Genomic DNA, 16,565 nt, shown 5'->3' with positions numbered 1-16,565 from the left:
ACGGGGCTTGCATGCATGTTGCGTGCCCATATCACCATGCCAATGCCATGCAACTGCAAGCGAGTGAAGCGCTCTGTTCTGGCGACTAGCGACGCCGCCTTCGGTCGGCTCGGTCCGGCCGCCCTCGCCGCCGCGCCGGCCGGCACTGCACGTCTGCGGCGGCGCCCAACAGCACTACAGCAGCAGCAGATCTCGAGGATCGAAACGAGCAGTAGACAGTAGCCGACTCGCCATCCGTTGGACTGTTCCTCCGTGGCCGTCGGCCTCGGTCCGTCCACGGAACAGCGGCAAGTTCGCGTCAAAAAAGACATTCCTCGGCCGGTCGGCCCCCTCCTCCCTCGGCCCCCGCGCCGCGGCCGTCTTTCTTTCTCGAGTTTTTACGGCGCGGCCGGTCGGCACGGTAATTCCTGCCACGTCGACACGGGAAAAAGATGGGGGACGGCGAGGGAGGGACTGTGAGAAAAGAAGCACGTAAAAAGACGGCCGACTCGTTCGCCTTTTCCCCTTCCGGCTTTATATAAGCTTAGCCCCCGTGCCGTCGCGTGCCACTCTGGATGGCATCCTAGCTCCGTTGCCCAACGGTGGAACGTAGAAGCTTTGCTAGGGGGAGTGTGTGCAGGTGCTCTACGCCTCTATACCACTGCCATCTTGGCCGCTTGGGAGTTCCGAGCAGCGCTGCTAGTTCATTTTGGAGGTGCCGTTTTGTCATCTCTCTCGTCAGGCCTTCCAGGTACGCTTTCTTGTGTTTGTGCAAGCTAGCTAGCTGCATCTTCATCTAGAGCTTGTGTGTTTATGTGTGCCTTGTGAGTGAGTGAGGATACCTTAATACGTACTACAATCCTATTTGCTAGATTTTCAAAAAAAAAAAGGAGTTGACACTAGAACAGCTGATTCGTGCCGCCTTCGCTGCCATGCGCATTTGTTGTGGCGCTGTTGGTGGGAGTGGGAGCAAAGGATAGCTAAGCGCAGGAGTAGGACTGCACCAGTGCCGGTCCTGCTGTTGCACGCGGCGCTGCCGTCGCATTTATGGGCGCGCATTTTGCAGGCTCGCACGGTTCAGGGACGCTCGTCGAGTTTTCCTTCTCTTTTCTCCCTCATCTCTTTCGAGACCGGCCGCCCGGCCGCCCGGCCGTTGCTTCTTTCTTGCTGTTGCTGTGGCCTGTGGCTCGGGTCGGCGCTTTTGAGGCGCAAGCAGCTGAGCGCCTGAGCCTGAGCGGCTGAGCTTGAGCCTGCCAGCGCGCTGCCGAAGCGACGGGCTAGCGAGCTAGCAAACCGGCTTTATTCCGCCCGGGAGCAGCCTGAGCCTGGCATGAAGCCAGTGACCTCATGCCCCGGATTCTCTCTCTACCCCTCCCTCCCTGTTCCCTCTCTCTCTACACTGTCGAGATCCTAGTCACGCATCAGCTCCATGTGTGCAGTGCGTACGCGCACGTCGCCTCTGCTCTGCACGCCGGCCGGCCGGCCGGCCAGCCAGGCAGGCCCAGGTCATCGGGTGTTTATAGTAAGTGCTAAATTTTAAGAGCGTTACATCGGACGTCTGATACTAATTAGGTGGATTAAATATGAGATAATTATAAAACTAATTGCAGAACTTCTTGCTAATTCCCGAGACGAATCTATTAAACCTAATTATCCATCATTAGCAAATGGTTACTGTAGCACCACATTGTCAAATCATGAACTAATTAGACTTAATAGATTCATCTCACGAATTGACTCCATCCGTGCAAATTAGTTTTATAATTAATCTATATTTAATACTCTTAATTAGCATCTAAATATCCTATGCGACGGGTGCTAAACTTGTTAGGGGTATACAAACACCTCCTAATGCGCGCCGACGTTCTTTTCTTAAGATCTCACTCTCACCTACAAGCTCATGATTGCCCGCCTTGTTGCCTTGCCGCTCGTCGTCTTCCTCCGTCCTTCGCCGTCGCCGCGCAAGGGGTACGCTGCTCGAACTGATCCCTGGTCCTTTCCTCACCCTGTCGCCACCCTTACTGTTCGTTGTTCGCGTACCAGCACCACGCCCTGTCCTGTCATTGCGAAACACAAGCAGCTACTACGGCTTTAGCGGGAAGGAAAAACATTTCAGACCCTGAGAAAATATTGAAATAAAAGGTTGATCAAAGAACTCGTATAGTCGTATGTGAGGAAGAGGCCTTGTGCATTTACGGTTTTTATAATAAAATACTGTATTAGGAAATTCAAGCTTTTTTCAACAAAAAAAGGTAAGATGAATCAATACACATGAACAGCCTTTGTAGATCATGGTGAGATTCCCAGCATCTCTTCTCTGCATGTAAAAGGAAACAAAGGCCAAAGGGGAATTCTGAGTCGGGAAAAAAAAGGAAAGTGCACACGAAAGCACGCCGCTTTTGTCCATGGCACAGCGGTTAAACAAACCCTCGGTTCATGGGTCCGGGCCAAAAGCTTCTTTTCTCGCAGCGCAGGCCATCTCTTTTCTGGCTTTTCCTCTCTTGATCGACTAGCTAGAGGCAGAGAGGCAGAGAGAGGGGTAAAGCTTCCGGCTACAGCATGCGTAGTGACTGACCTGACCCTATCCTACTACTGTGCCACTCACTGGTAATGGTGCCTGCCGCCGGTCACCCATCCCATCCATCCGTCGATCAGAGGTGAGGAGCCCTCTGCCCTCATTGCCTTTCGCATCAGGCCCTGCGCTGGCGGAATGGGCATCGCCCGTCGCATCAAGCGCCCGGCATGATAAGCTCCGGTGACGATGCTGGCCTGCTGGGTGCCTCCGTGCCTGGGCGAGAGGCACGACGCGCGCCTTGCAGCCATACCCGGTGCCCGACTGTCCGTGCCCGCCTCCCTCCCGGCCCGGCCGCGCACCGCGCGCCGGCCGACCGACGTGACGGCTGGATTCTGCCCGCCCCCGACGGCCGTTGCTGCGGTCACGGATCGCCCGCTCGACGACCCCGACGTGGCTGCCTGTACGGCCGCGGCATGGCGCGCGTCGTGGCCCGCGCACGCATCGGGTGGCACGGCTTTGATGCCCTGATGCACCTCTTGCGCACTAGTACTCCGTACTGTAGTAGCTAATTCCATCTGAAGAAATTTTCTGCGGTACTTTCCATAATGCAAAGATCATAGTGCAGTGTAGCTGAATCAACCAAAGCTAGAAAAAGGGTGGTAACCTAAACCTAGCCGTAGGATAATTCCGGGCCATGGTGGAGAGCATCCGATTCGTAACCACGCCTTCACAGCACTGCCGTAACATCAGCGAAAGGCTAAAAGGGCCGAGGGTTCCCAAAAAGGAACGCACCCGTGCTCCACAAAGCGGGGCAAAAAGGCCCCCTCCTCCCTCCCCACTCCCCCCATCCCGCGTGGCGTGCAGCGTGCTCCGTCCGTCCGTCCGTCCGCCGGGGCAGCGGGGCCGGGACCAGCGCCACCACCAGCCGCTCGTACGACGTACTCCGTAGCACCTAGCCCGCCGGTTAGCGTGGGGCTCTCCGGCTCGGCGTGCGCGCGTGGAACGGCCACGCGCGGTGTGGGCGAGCGAGCGATCTCGGCTAGTGGGTGGGGGGCGGCGCGGGATGTTGCATGCCGACTCCTCGGAGCCCCAGAGCAGATCGCGCGCGTGCACGCGTGATCTCGCTGCCGTTCCCACCGTGCCCGGCGGCGTTGCCGTGCGCCCGTGCCATGCCCTGCCCTGCCTGCCTTTTCGGCCCTCGGCGTGCTCCGCTGTCTTGGTGCGGCCTGCACGTTGCGTCGCTGTCCCGCGCGCTGCCACCACTTACGGAAAAGGCGCGGGAGAATGGGTGCGTGGGGAGAAAATGGATGGATGGTTGATGGATGGGGTGGCGCGAGTGCGACGCCGACGCTGGCTTGGCTGGCCGAATGCGTTGGCCATTACGCACGTGGACGTGCCCTCTCCCTTTCGGATATACTCCTACACCATAGAAGAAACGAGCCAGCCACTCTCGTCTGATCCAGGCCACACCCGCACGAGTAAAAATTAAAAATCCCCTACCGAACTGTATGGCCACATTTGTAAATTCTCCAAGTGTTGGCATGGTTCGTTTGCCCCCCGGATCTTTTCAATCTGGCCTGCAGAGGAGGATCGGAGCGCATGCATGCACGGCGGGTACGGCGCGCGCGCACGCACGCACGAGCTCTGCTCGCCATCATGGGCGCCGTGGCGCTTTTCCTGTTTCAACGGGGGTCATGATTGCGCTCAGCCACTGCAGATACCGAATCCCAACCCAACCCCCCCCCCACACACCTGCTGATAGATACAGTACCAAAGCTTCACTGTCAGTTAATTATGGCCTTCTACCTCCTCCCTGCCCCGTCGGTCAACCGCCGCTTCGAGTGCGTCCTCCCTCGCGTTCCCGGGCGTTCCGGGCCGCGCCCAGCCATCGACGGCGAGGCGCGCCTGCCCACTCGACGGGTGCAGCGCCGTCGGCAGGCAGCGCCTAGACGCCGGCGTCTGTCCGTTCCGCGGCGTCGTGGCGCGGCGTGGTCCTGCCGCTGGCGCCGCGCGCGCGCCAGGCTCGGACTCGGGGGTCATGAGATCAATCGTGGGCGCGTCCGCACGGCGACGACGTATTCCGTCTCCTCCAGTCCTCATCCTCTGTGGCTTTCCGCGCGCTACAGCTTTATTGACCGCCCCGAATACGGCCGTGCGCGTGCGGCACAGCACTTCAGCCTTTTCACAGGGCACGTACTCGATCGGGCACCAAATTCCGTGTGCCGGACTGCCGGTACACAGAAAAGATGCACGCCCCACGCGTCGAAGTACTCCCTGGTTTGGTGATGGGAAATTTCCTTGGTCCAAACCAGCCACCTTGCTGCCTGGACGTACGTACGTATCACTGTACGTACAAGATCGGTCTGAGTCTGACCATCGGCTTGTAGCCTTGCACGGCGCCAGCAAGAGCGACGCTAAGAAGCGCCAAAGCCAATTGCTTTGCTTTGGTTGCCGTTGCCTCGGCATCTGTGCCTAATCCACCGTTGTCCCCGGCCTATTCCGTACGAAGCCACCTCCAACTGCGCTAGCCGCTAAGTACTCTGGCGGTGTTCGGCCGGCCCATATCATCGTCTTGTACGAGTCTGACTCACCCCGCCACCACGTCCGGAGCCAAGCGGCAGGCAGGCTCAGACCAGTCAGTGCCAGCCGGTGGCCGCCTCTGCTCGTCCTGTCCCGCGGCGGCCCCCGGCGGGGTGCCATGATGGCGCCTTTTGAGCAGGCAGGCCCGGCACCGGCAGGGTGGCATGCCTACCAGTCCAACCTACCAACAACGCCGCGCAGGTGGCCGGGCCGGCCCCCCAGCAGCAGGCAGCGGCAGCGGCGAACAATGCACGCCCCGCCGCTGCGACGCGCACAGGCCGAGCGAGGCATGCCACCACATGCGCGGCCGCGGGGGCTCCAGCCTCCAGCCCTCCTTCATCCAGCTAGCGAGCCAGTGGTTGGCGCAGGACGACGGGCTCGGACTGACTAGCTGGTGGCTTGCTGGGTTCGGTGCCGTGGCGCGCTTGTCTTGGCCGCTGGTCCCCCGGCCGTGGCACCGGAAGCAGGGGCCCCCCGCGCGGGCGGCAGCGACGCTGCTCCCGCCTGCGCGCTGCACGCCGTGTAGGCCTGCCCCTCCGGCCCCGCTTGCCCGAACGCTCCGCTTTGTCCCTCGGCGCCCCCGTCCCACTCCGCGCGGCCTCGGCACGCGCGCCTGTGCTGCTCTGGGCTGTGGCCGTGCCGTGCCGTGCCCTGCCGCCCCTCCCCCGGCGGGCGTGCAGCTACGTGATCCGTGGCTGCGATTCCGCGGCCCCGTCTCAGACAGGCCCCTCCCCTCCCAGCCGCGCACGCCGGCGCTGAGAGCATGCCGCCCGCGACGGCACGATCTGTACGCCACGACGCATGCGTTGCCTGCTCTGCTCGTCGTAATAGGCGTGTATACGGCTGCTGCTGCGCGGCTACGAGGAGGACTAGGGCCTGTCGGCTCTGGCCTCTGGCTCGCTGGCTGGCGGCCATCCAGCCGCGGGCCGCGGCCACGGGATAGAGCGCGCGTGGTGGCGCGATTAAAAAACGGGTTTCGCCCATGAGGGAGGAGGGGTCGAGGCCGCCAGGCCGGGGGTAGGGCCGTAGGGGGCGTTCTGCTGCGATTCTATTCTGCAATAGTGGAGCGCCTTCCTGTCGGGGGCACGCTTCCAAAGCGCGGAGCACGGCCGCCGAGGCGGCTGGCGCAGCGGCCCTGCTGCCGGCGTGCCTTTGGTAGCGCTAGCGTTTAGCAGCGGTGCTGCTGGCCTGCTTGAAGCTTCGCCTTCGCATGGGTTTTCTATAATCCACGGACCATGCCGGCAGATTAAAAATAGCACTACTACTAGCAGTAGAAGATGAATAAACTAGACAATGTGAAGAGACAAGAGAAGTTTCACCGCTTCATCTTTGGGCTTGGAACACTGCATTTCTGTGTCTCGTTACTAATCAAAGAATGGACCAGCTGTTTTGTCCCCACGCCCCACCTCCCTACAAAACGTGCATCCGAGCAAGCTGGGCCCTGCGACAGTTTTTGCAAAAACGAAACGACTGGAAACCCGTGGATTATTCAAACAAAGAGTCTCCTGTTGTCACGATCCGCGCCTTAATAACGTTCCTAACACCACGGAGCGGCGATCGAGTCGGGTGGAGTGGAGTGCGAGCCGCTGCCGCACACTATCCGCCAACCACACGAACATGCGCTGCACTTTTCAATAAAAATCCCCATCCGTCCGTTCCATCCATGCGCTTGGGGAACACCACCATCCGAAGCCCTCGCCCCCACCGCGCCCACTGTCTCGTGCGGTGCCCCCAGCAGCTCGTTTTCCACGGCTTTTTTACGGCCCGCGCCATCACCACCGCGCCGCTGCTGCCGCTGCCACTGCCACCGGGACGGCGCCGTCGCCCGTCGTAGCGCACTAGCGGAGTACTCGTACCAGCACAATCCCCGTTTCTCCGACGCCTGCCACCTTTGGTAAAAGCAGGAGGATTCAATTCAATGGCTGCCGCCGCTTCCGCGCTGTGTGTGTGTGTTCACTTTCACCGGCTCTGAGAGCTGGTATTAATCACCCCCCCGGCCCCGACCCCGTCCCTGCGACGACGCCCAGTCCCCAGCAGGTCAAACCTGCCTGCCTCGGCGCAGCTCAGCTCAGCTCAGCTGCTGCCCATCAGTGCCGTGCCGGTGGAGAGAGGTTCTAATGCCTTTCTGTCCCGCGCCGCATTAATTTCGCGAGGAGAGGGGAGGAGGGGGACGAGGGGGGTTGGTTATTTTTACCGCGGCGGCCTCGCTTCGCTTTCACAGTGCGGCGGCTCTTCTTGGTCCGTTTCTTGTTGCGTTGCGCTCTCACCTTCTGCTGCTGCGTTCCGCGTTCGCCTTGCCGCTTCCTTGCTAACACGCTGATCACGTTATAAGGCTTCGCGCAGGCGTGCTGCTGCCGCGGCTGTCGGGTAACAAACTCGCTCGCCGCCCCGCGCCCGCCCCAGTGGTCCCATGCTCGAGGTCCTGGACATGGCGCCGCCACCGCCGCCGCCGCAGGCGCGGCACCAGCAGGGGCCCGCCGGCAAGGGGAGGAAGCAGCCGCTGCAGAGCAGCGTGGCGCAGCCCAAGGCGGAGCCGGCGGCGCCTGCTGCGGTCGTGCCGCCGGAGGGAGGCAAGAGGTGTGGCGGCGGAGGAGGAGGAGGAGGGAGGCGCCGCGGCGGGCGCGGCCGGGCCAAGGCTGCTGTGGCGGCTGCGGAGCCGAGGGCGCTCCAGGCGCCCGCCCACGCGCCTCCGCCGCGCACGGTCATTGGGCCGCCCGTGCCCAGCAGCAAGGGGCTGTCGTTCTGCCGGCGGCCAGGCTTCGGGACCATCGGCGCGCGCTGCGTCGTCAAGGCCAACCACTTCCTCGCCGAGCTCCCCGACAAGGACCTCACCCAGTACGACGTAAGCGCTCTCTCGCTCTCTCGCCATTCGCTAACCCACCTTCGGCGCTCAAGCGCAATTGAGATCAAAAGGTGAGGCCTTTTTCTCCGTGCGGGTGGTTTCGCAGGTCAAGATCACGCCGGAGGTGAGCTCGCGGGCCGTGAACCGGGCCATCATTGCGGAGCTGGTCCGCCTCTACCGCGCGTCCGACCTCGGAATGCGCCTCCCGGCCTACGACGGCCGCAAGAACCTCTACACCGCCGGGACCCTCCCGTTCGACGCGCGCGAGTTCGTCGTGCGCCTCACCGACGAGGACGACGGCACCGGCGTCCCACCTCGGTACGGGCCTGCATTTCTTTTTCCAGCACCACTTGCGCCGCCCGCCGCCTCGTGCGTCTTTCTTAATGGCAGTGTCGTACTGACTCGCGAGATTGCGTCCCTGCAGGGAGAGGGAGTTCAGGGTTGCCATCAAGTTCGCCGCGCGCGCCGACCTCCACCACCTCCGGCAGTTCATCGCCGGGCGGCAGGCGGACGCCCCGCAGGAGGCCCTGCAGGTCCTCGACATCGTGCTCCGGGAGCTCGCCAACCAGAAGTAATTACTCCAACGGCGCCTGCATTGATTGCAACGCCACGCATTGCCCGATGGCGTTCTTGGATTTGAGGAAGCTAATGCTAATGGCGCTTCTTCCCCGTTCTTAGGTACGTCTCCATAGGGCGGTCCTTCTACTCGCCGGATATCAGGAAGCCGCAGCGACTCGGAGATGGCCTCCAGTCCTGGTGTGGGTTCTACCAGAGCATCCGGCCGACCCAGATGGGATTGTCGCTTAACATCGGTGAGTTGTGCTCCGGCTGGTGGGGAATATTTGTTGCCCTCATGCATGTGATTTCTTGTTTGTCCTGTGGCTGCTGCTTACATGGCGACGTTGACGCTAGACATGTCGTCCACGGCGTTTATCGAGCCGCTTCCGGTGATCGAGTTCGTGGCCCAGATATTAGGGAAGGATGTCATATCGAGGCCATTGTCCGATGCTAACCGAATCAAGGTAATCTTACTGTGGGGAGGGAGGAATCTAGCATAGAGCTCCAGTGACATGTAACAGCTGCTTTTTGGTGGCTATTGCCTATGGGCTATTAGCTGGTTATGTCCTTCGAGTTTTCTGCTTTCTCTGATGAAGTGATTTATATTTTATCTGTGTAATTTTGTGATTATGCCAAACAGATCAAGAAGGCACTGCGAGGCGTAAAAGTTGAGGTCACTCACCGAGGAAATGTAAGGCGGAAGTATCGCATTTCTGGGCTAACAACGCAACCAACTCACGAACTGATGTATGTTTTGATTCTTAACGATTTTTACTAGCTCCTGAAGATCTCTTGTTCTCATCTGTTTTGACTTTTGGTACATGATCTAACCTGATTCAATGAACATATAAGAATGGTATAACCTGTTGATACGAAAGGGCCCAATATCATGTAACCTCAAAAGTCAATTTGGGTTTATGTTGACTTACCTAATCCACCTTATCGGTGAAATAGATTTGACCTAATAAAATACATGTTGAAATGCCCTGTTCTAAATCATGGAATTGATTTTTCTACTTTTTTGACAGTTTCCCAATTGATGATCAAATGAATATGAAATCCGTAGTGGAGTACTTCAAGGAAATGTATGGGTTCACTATTCAGCATCGTCACCTTCCCTGCCTTCAGGTTGGAAACCAAAAGAAGGCAAACTATCTTCCGATGGAGGTCAGTGTACTAATCAATTCACAAACTTATGTTTGCTCGGTCAATTATGTTTATGTTTCTAGCAAGTGTCTACTGGTGGCATTGTAATTTTGATGTTGAGACCTTTCATACTAGGCCTGCAAGATTGTTGAGGGTCAGAGATACACGAAGAGGCTGAATGAAAAACAGATCACATCATTGCTGAAGGTTACGTGCCAAAGGCCTAGAGAACAAGAGATGGATATTCTACAGGTGGAGTTTGTTTTTCCAATAACCCTAACACACACATGCTATTATGCTAGGGTTTAGCTGAATGTTTTCTGTTGAACAGATCTTACATAATACATATTATATGTATCGCTAGATGTGCTAGCCTTCTAGGGTTTTGTTATTTTCATTGAACTAATCTGAACATATCAAGCCATGCATTTTGCCTGTTCATTGTCCTATCCTATAGTGTCACTGCTTTTATTTTCCTGTGGTCCAAACTTTCCATGCAGTGGACCTTGAATTGAGAGCCATTTTTTCAGCTAAGGGTTCCTCTTTTCATAAGTGATGGAATTTATTAATCAACACTTTTGTTAAAATGGCTCAAAAGACTCAAAAGGATTATTTGTTTTCAGACAGTTCAGCAAAATGGATATGAGCAAGATCCATATGCAAAGGAATTTGGCATCAACATAAGCGAGAAGCTAACCTCCGTTGAAGCTCGAGTCCTTCCTGCACCTTGGGTAGGAATAATCTTATGCCACTGTTATTCTTTTTTTTTGAGAGTACCTTAAATGTTATTGAACACAAACTTTTGTGGATTCAGCTGAAATATCATGATACTGGAAAAGAGAAAGAGTGCTTGCCACAGGTTGGTCAATGGAACATGGTAAACAAGGTAAGATTCCAGTTTGTTTAAACATCTTATGTTTGGCGGTTATGGTGTTCGATCCCACTACTTTTGCACCTAAAAGAAACTCATTTTGGCAGAAAGTGATCAATGGATGCAAGGTGAGCCACTGGGCTTGTATAAACTTTTCAAGGAGTGTTCCAGAAGCTACTGCTCGGGGATTTTGCCAGGAATTGTCACAAATGTGCCAGATTTCGGGCATGGTACTATACCTCTCATTTCTGCTCATATTTATGCACAAGGCAATACCTGTGTAAACTGAAACTATGTGCATCTTTTCATTTGGCCTGAATGTTACAGGAATTTAACAGTGAGCCTGTGATACCAATATATTCAGCTAGACCGGATCAAGTGGTAAAGGCACTTAAACATGTGTATAATATTGCATTGAACAAACTCAAGGGTAAAGAACTTGAGCTTCTTTTGGTGATCCTTCCTGACAACAATGGTCCATTGTATGGTAAGTGTCATCTGCTAATTGCCTTGCATGTATAGCTCCTCCTTGAACCCTTTTTCAGATATAACTTTATATTTTCAGGTGACATCAAACGTATTTGTGAAACTGATTTGGGATTGATATCGCAATGTTGCTTAACGAAGCATGTTTTTAAGATCAGCAAGCAGTACTTGGCAAATGTCTCCCTGAAAATTAATGTTAAGGTACTTACCAACTTGTTTATACATCAAATATGATGCAGAACAGTGTATCGATAAGACAACTCACTGTATTATTGACTAATGGTGCCACTAAATTCAGATGGGAGGAAGAAACACTGTGCTCTTGGATGCGATAAGTTGGAGGATTCCTTTGGTCAGTGACATACCAACAATTATATTTGGTGCAGATGTAACACATCCAGAAACTGGGGAGGACTCAAGTCCATCAATTGCTGCAGTAAGGCTCATTATTACTCTGCCTCTGGATCAATATGCTCAATATTTTCACCAGAATATACAATATCCTTGTCCTGGTTTCAAAAAATACGAGTCCTCATCTCTTTTCCTAATATGCTGCTTGCAGGTTGTTGCATCTCAAGACTGGCCAGAAGTTACAAAGTATGCTGGATTGGTTTGTGCTCAGGCACATCGGCAAGAGCTTATTCAAGACCTTTACAAGACATGGCATGATCCTCAGAGAGGCACCGTAACAGGCGGCATGATCAGGTCTTCATCTAGGAACAATGTGACATTCTGAAGTGGAAAATATAATTAGATGCAGTAGTATCTATTAAAATAATTAAAAAGTCCAATTGGTTAATTTGCACTTATTTTTTGTGATATTTGTTTTTGCAGGGAGCTCTTAATATCATTCAGGAAAGCCACTGGGCAGAAACCATTGAGAATAATTTTCTACAGGTATGTTTGTGCAAATGTCGCGTCTTTCTAGCTGGAGTTTGCTTTGCTTTTGTAGTTGTCAGGATCTGCTTGTGGCCCTACCGTACTATACTCTGTAATTTCATTGCTTGATGGTAATGAAATTTGGGCGAGGCCCTTAGTGGAATGTTTGTGCAAATGTTGGCAGCCACCTCTAGCTTGTAGATTTGAACAGTCAAATATTGCTGATGACTAATATTTCCATCATTCCATGTGAATATTCTTTAATTACATTAGAGTGCAGGTTAGCGATTGTAGCTATTGTTAGGGCGACCACAATGTGTGGAGAAAGTAGTCCATAGCGATTATAATATTCCATCCAGTAACATTGTGCAAGTAGTCCATAGGAAGGAGATCGCAAAAATCACCCATAGCACTAGGGGCAGGCATAGCCATTTAAAAATTATTTCTGTACAGATTCAGCCAACTAGAAGCGGAGATAGATGATATTTTTCTACTGTGATGGGACTCTTCTCTTTCACACCATTGTGGCTCTTTCCATAACTAAAGACTAACTGCTATGGACCCCACTCCTATGGACTGGTTTGCCAAATACATTGGAGTCGCCCTTAGTGCTCCTTTATGTTTCAACTAAATTATCCATTTCCTTGCAGAAACTAAATTATGCATATGTTAAGTCCATTAAATTTCTCTTTCAGGGATGGCGTTAGTGAAGGTCAGTTCTATCAAGTTCTCCTTTACGAGTTAGATGCTATCCGTAAGGTTGGATACACTTTATGTTTTCTTACATTGGTCTTCTACACGCTTTCTTAGAGTTGATTAACAAGTGCATTTTTTCAGGCGTGTGCATCCCTAGAACCAAATTACCAGCCTCCTGTAACATTCGTGGTCGTTCAAAAACGTCACCATACAAGACTATTTGCAAACAATCACAAAGACAGAAGCAGCATGGACAAGAGTGGAAATATTTTGCCTGGTAATCAGTCATTCATGCCTCTAAATCTTTAAGATGTGTATCTATCACATACACTTTCAACTGACATTCCAAAATTTATTAGAACTTGAACTAAAAGCTTACGTTTTGAAGCAAAAAAAAATGTTTCGAATATTTTAGCTTGTCTAATTTTAAGATATTGAAGAATCTGGCCACTCTTATGAGATATAGTCAGATTTGTTTTTGGTTTAAATTGCATTATGTTGAAGTTATTCCCTTGTTTCAATGACTGCTCACTTGTTGCTTGAAAACAGGGACTGTCGTTGATTCTAAGATATGCCATCCAACAGAGTTTGATTTCTACCTCTGTAGTCATGCTGGAATTCAGGTAAGAATATCTGATTGTCCCTTGGAATCCTGACATATCATTTCAGTTGGAATATTCTACCGTACTGAAGTTGTCATTTGTGATGAAATAGTATCGAAAAGACCTGTCATATGCTCTATTCCACAGGCTATCACTACACCTAGCTACCTAGTGAAGGCCACATGCTAAAAGAATAACAAACTGATCCTATGGTCAACTTTTTAACCATGTGATTGTACAACTATGATACTTCGTACTTGGATCAGTAGCATGGGAATATATAGTCAGGATTCTCCACACGGTACTGAAACGACTGATGTGTGAGTTTTCAGGGAACAAGTAGGCCTGCTCACTACCATGTCCTCTGGGATGAGAATAATTTCACAGCAGACGAAATGCAGACATTGACAAACAACCTTTGCTACACGTAAGGCACTTGTGCTATATGCTATTTTTGACCCATGCACTATGAAACTTTGTCTTTTGAGATTTTTCTTAGCTTAATGTGCGTATTGATGCAGTTACGCAAGGTGCACACGCTCTGTTTCTGTAGGTATGTTCTTCTGTGCTTTACAAACTTTTTCCAGTTCCTCAATTTTAAATATTGACTCTTTGGCATGCTCAAGCCTGTTCAGAAAACAAATCTGACTGGTGTTCTATCTTTTGCTTCTTAACAGTCCCGCCTGCATACTACGCCCACCTGGCAGCATTCCGGGCTCGTTTCTACATGGAACCAGAGATGTCAGAGAACCAGACGTCAAAGAGCTCCAACGGCATGAATGGAGCCTCGGTGAAGCCCCTGCCCGCCGTGAAGGAGAAGGTGAAGAGGGTGATGTTCTACTGCTGACAAAGAAACCACTTAACCACTCACATGCTGTAGCTAACTTGGTAGAGTTTAGTAGAGTTTAGATTAGATTAGCTTTCTCCGGGAATGGAAGAGAAGAGCATTTGGATCCTGAACAACCAATCTGTTGACTGCTTCTGTAAAGTACTCTGAACGCCTGTATAATAGTTCTTGGATCAGATGGCATCCAATCTGATGAAGTACACTAAGAATCTAAGATGGTGTACATACCTGCTGATATTTATCTAGTCAGATTTCTTTGGCAGCAGACAGCACTGCTTAAGATCCGTGTATATGATCTCCCACCAATGGGTCAGGGTTTTGAAGAAACACTGTCATGTATGATCTCCTTTTGTGACCTTGGCAGCAGACAGCACTGCTTAAATACAGTAACTTTGGCAAGCGATTTGTACGCCCACTCTGTAAATAACTAAGGATTAAAGTCTGAAACAGATTGAACTGGAGTGGGAAGCTGTCTATGGTTTTGGTCAATTCTAGCAATATGAACTTCAGTTGGACTAAATTTTCCTAAACCAAACTGCAAGAGTTCCCTACTGTTATGGAGTAGATGAATTATAATGTTTCCCAGTGAACCACGACCAGCTAGTAGCAAGTATCTGCCTCGCATCTTGCTTGCTAATCCTGGGAGTTGCCTGAAACAAACACAGGAGACGTATACTCCCTATAGATGTCCATTCGGGCCGCCCGGCCCAGTTCGGCCCGGGCCCGACAAGACCCGTTAAATTTTGTGCCGGGCCTGGCCCGTCATGATGACTTCATTGTGCCGGGCCGTGCCCGCCCACGGGCCTCACCGGCGACCCAAGCACGGGCTCGAAAGGCCTTTTTCGTGCCGGGCCGACCCGTAGAGCACGGCTGAAATCGGGCCCAACAAGGCACACGGGCCCCCACGCTGCTGCCGCTCCCCGCAGCCGCAGGCCGCTGTCGGACCCCTCGCCGCCGTCGTCGCCGCTCCTTGCAGCCGGCCCCCTGCACCACCGCCGGACCTCCCCGACGCCGGCCCCCTGCGTCGCCGCTTCTTCCGCTGCCCGCGCCGCGGCCGGCCCTCTCGTCGTTGTCGTCGCCGCCGCACCCCGCAGCCAGCCCCCTCGTCGTTGTCGTCGCTGCCGCACCCCGCAGCCGCCCCGCGACACCGTCGGACCTCCACACCGCCGCTCCCACTCCCCGCGCCACCGCGGCGGTGGAGGAGGCCGAGAGGGAGGAGGCGGCGCCGACGGCGGTGGAGGTCATAAGGGAGGGAGGCGGCGCTGGAGGAGGCCGTGAGGGAGGGAGGGAGGGAGGGAGCGTCGCCCGCCGGAGATGGCAATAGAGAGGGAGGCGGCAGTCGGAGCAAGTGGAGGGGAGGTCGGAGGGGAGCCGGGGAGGCGATAGGGACTAGGGAGATGGCGGCGGCGTGGTGGACTACTGGGAGGCGATAGAGATCGGGAGTCGGGAGATTGGGAGATAGGGTTGGCTGGCTTGACAGGGCGGCAACGGGCCGAATGCTCGATTTCGTGCCGGGCCGTGCTGCCCGTCGGGCCGAGGCAGCAGCCCATGCCCGACACGAGCTAGCGGGCCGGGCCAGCACGAGCCCGAAGGGTGATGGGCCGGGCCGGGCTATGTGCGGGTCAAAAAAAGGGCTTCGTGCCGGGCTATCGGGCTACGGGCTGCATGTACATCTATGTACTCCCCCCGTTTCAAATTGTACGTCATTTTGACTTTTCTAGGTTCATAGATATTATTATGCATCCAAATTGTACATACTATATTTAGATGCATAATAATATCTATGAATCTAGAAAATCTAAAACGACCAACAATTTGGAACGGAGGGAGTAGCATCGAACTTGACATGTCATCTTGAGATTTGAAATTAATTAGGACTGCTAAGCTAGGAGTCGAGAATTTGACATGTTGTTGAGAATGTGGTGTCTATAGACGGTACATTCATTAGTACTTATGGCTTGGGGGACTAACCTCCCTCTGAAGAAATGCATGCCATTTTCTAGCAGATGTGCGATGTTTAATTTGCACCTTTCTGAAAATGCCATAAACTTTGCGAAGATGAACTGCTTCAAGGAAAAGGAAGAAATTGGGCAGAAGAGGATTCAATGACTCTGTCAACATACACCACGCTTTGCTGTCGACTATGCTGCAATCGATACAGTTATGTCGGCTGATGTTCCTTCAGTTAACTAATTGCAGAAGGCCTTAAAATGCTCATAAACTGCTCTCTCTGCTTCGACTTAATTCTCGCTCTCCTCTGTTTCTAGTAGGCTAAGCCTGATCCTACTTTGTGAGTCCATCCGGTCTACTACTCTTTTATTTTTCATTCGAGAGAACTCTGGGCACTTCAATATCTTCAGTGTTATGGTCATTTTGGTTTAATATCTTTAGGAGTTGATAAACCAGGCTGGCTACTAAATTGATTAGAATTGTTACTAAATTGAATTTTGTTTGACTATATGATCAAGCATTCTTTTGGTCAACATGGCGATTAATTGAATTCGATGAATGCTTAACCATTCCGATTCTGAAACATTAGATGTATCTCAGTATTGGCTCCGCTG

The 16,565-nt window shown here is 53.1% G+C and overlaps 1 protein-coding gene across 2 annotated transcripts; it reads left to right on the top strand.

The window, feature by feature from the left end:
* The first annotated feature begins 555 nt into the window (after nucleotides 1-555).
* Nucleotides 556-14,354, top strand: LOC101774465 (protein argonaute PNH1). Of its 2 annotated transcripts, none has more exons than XM_014805111.2 (23): nucleotides 556-730; nucleotides 7,418-7,916; nucleotides 8,023-8,234; nucleotides 8,341-8,487; nucleotides 8,595-8,728; nucleotides 8,829-8,938; nucleotides 9,115-9,221; nucleotides 9,503-9,641; nucleotides 9,756-9,872; nucleotides 10,244-10,351; nucleotides 10,435-10,506; nucleotides 10,599-10,721; nucleotides 10,819-10,978; nucleotides 11,057-11,178; nucleotides 11,276-11,413; nucleotides 11,540-11,682; nucleotides 11,812-11,874; nucleotides 12,552-12,615; nucleotides 12,694-12,829; nucleotides 13,102-13,175; nucleotides 13,487-13,581; nucleotides 13,676-13,707; nucleotides 13,832-14,354. In XM_014805111.2, the coding sequence occupies exons 2-23, from the start codon at nucleotides 7,485-7,487 to the stop codon at nucleotides 13,999-14,001; spliced, it is 2,898 nt and encodes a 965-aa protein (XP_014660597.1). In that variant the 5' UTR covers nucleotides 556-730; nucleotides 7,418-7,484; the 3' UTR covers nucleotides 14,002-14,354. The 2 variants fall into 2 exon arrangements, with proteins under 2 accessions (XP_014660597.1, XP_004965973.1); XM_004965916.2 differs by having other exon boundaries at nucleotides 7,407-7,916.
* Nucleotides 14,355-16,565: the final 2,211 nt, after the last annotated feature.

This window comes from Setaria italica, chromosome IV, assembly GCF_000263155.2.
Source record: "Setaria italica strain Yugu1 chromosome IV, Setaria_italica_v2.0, whole genome shotgun sequence".
Lineage (NCBI taxonomy): Eukaryota > Viridiplantae > Streptophyta > Magnoliopsida > Poales > Poaceae > Setaria > Setaria italica.
The sequence above is the reverse complement of the archived record's forward strand: the minus strand, read 5'-3'. Positions and strand labels throughout refer to the sequence as shown.

Bases quoted from the DNA above. Each gene is read 5' to 3' on its own strand.
- LOC101774465 (XM_014805111.2), top strand. From the start codon at position 7,485: ATGCTCGAGGTCCTGGACATGGCGCCGCCACCGCCGCCGCCGCAGGCG. The intron at 7,917-8,022 runs GTAAGCGCTCTC...GTGGTTTCGCAG, and splicing joins AGGACCTCACCCAGTACGAC to GTCAAGATCACGCCGGAGGT. The intron at 13,176-13,486 runs GTAAGAATATCT...GTGAGTTTTCAG, and splicing joins GTAGTCATGCTGGAATTCAG to GGAACAAGTAGGCCTGCTCA.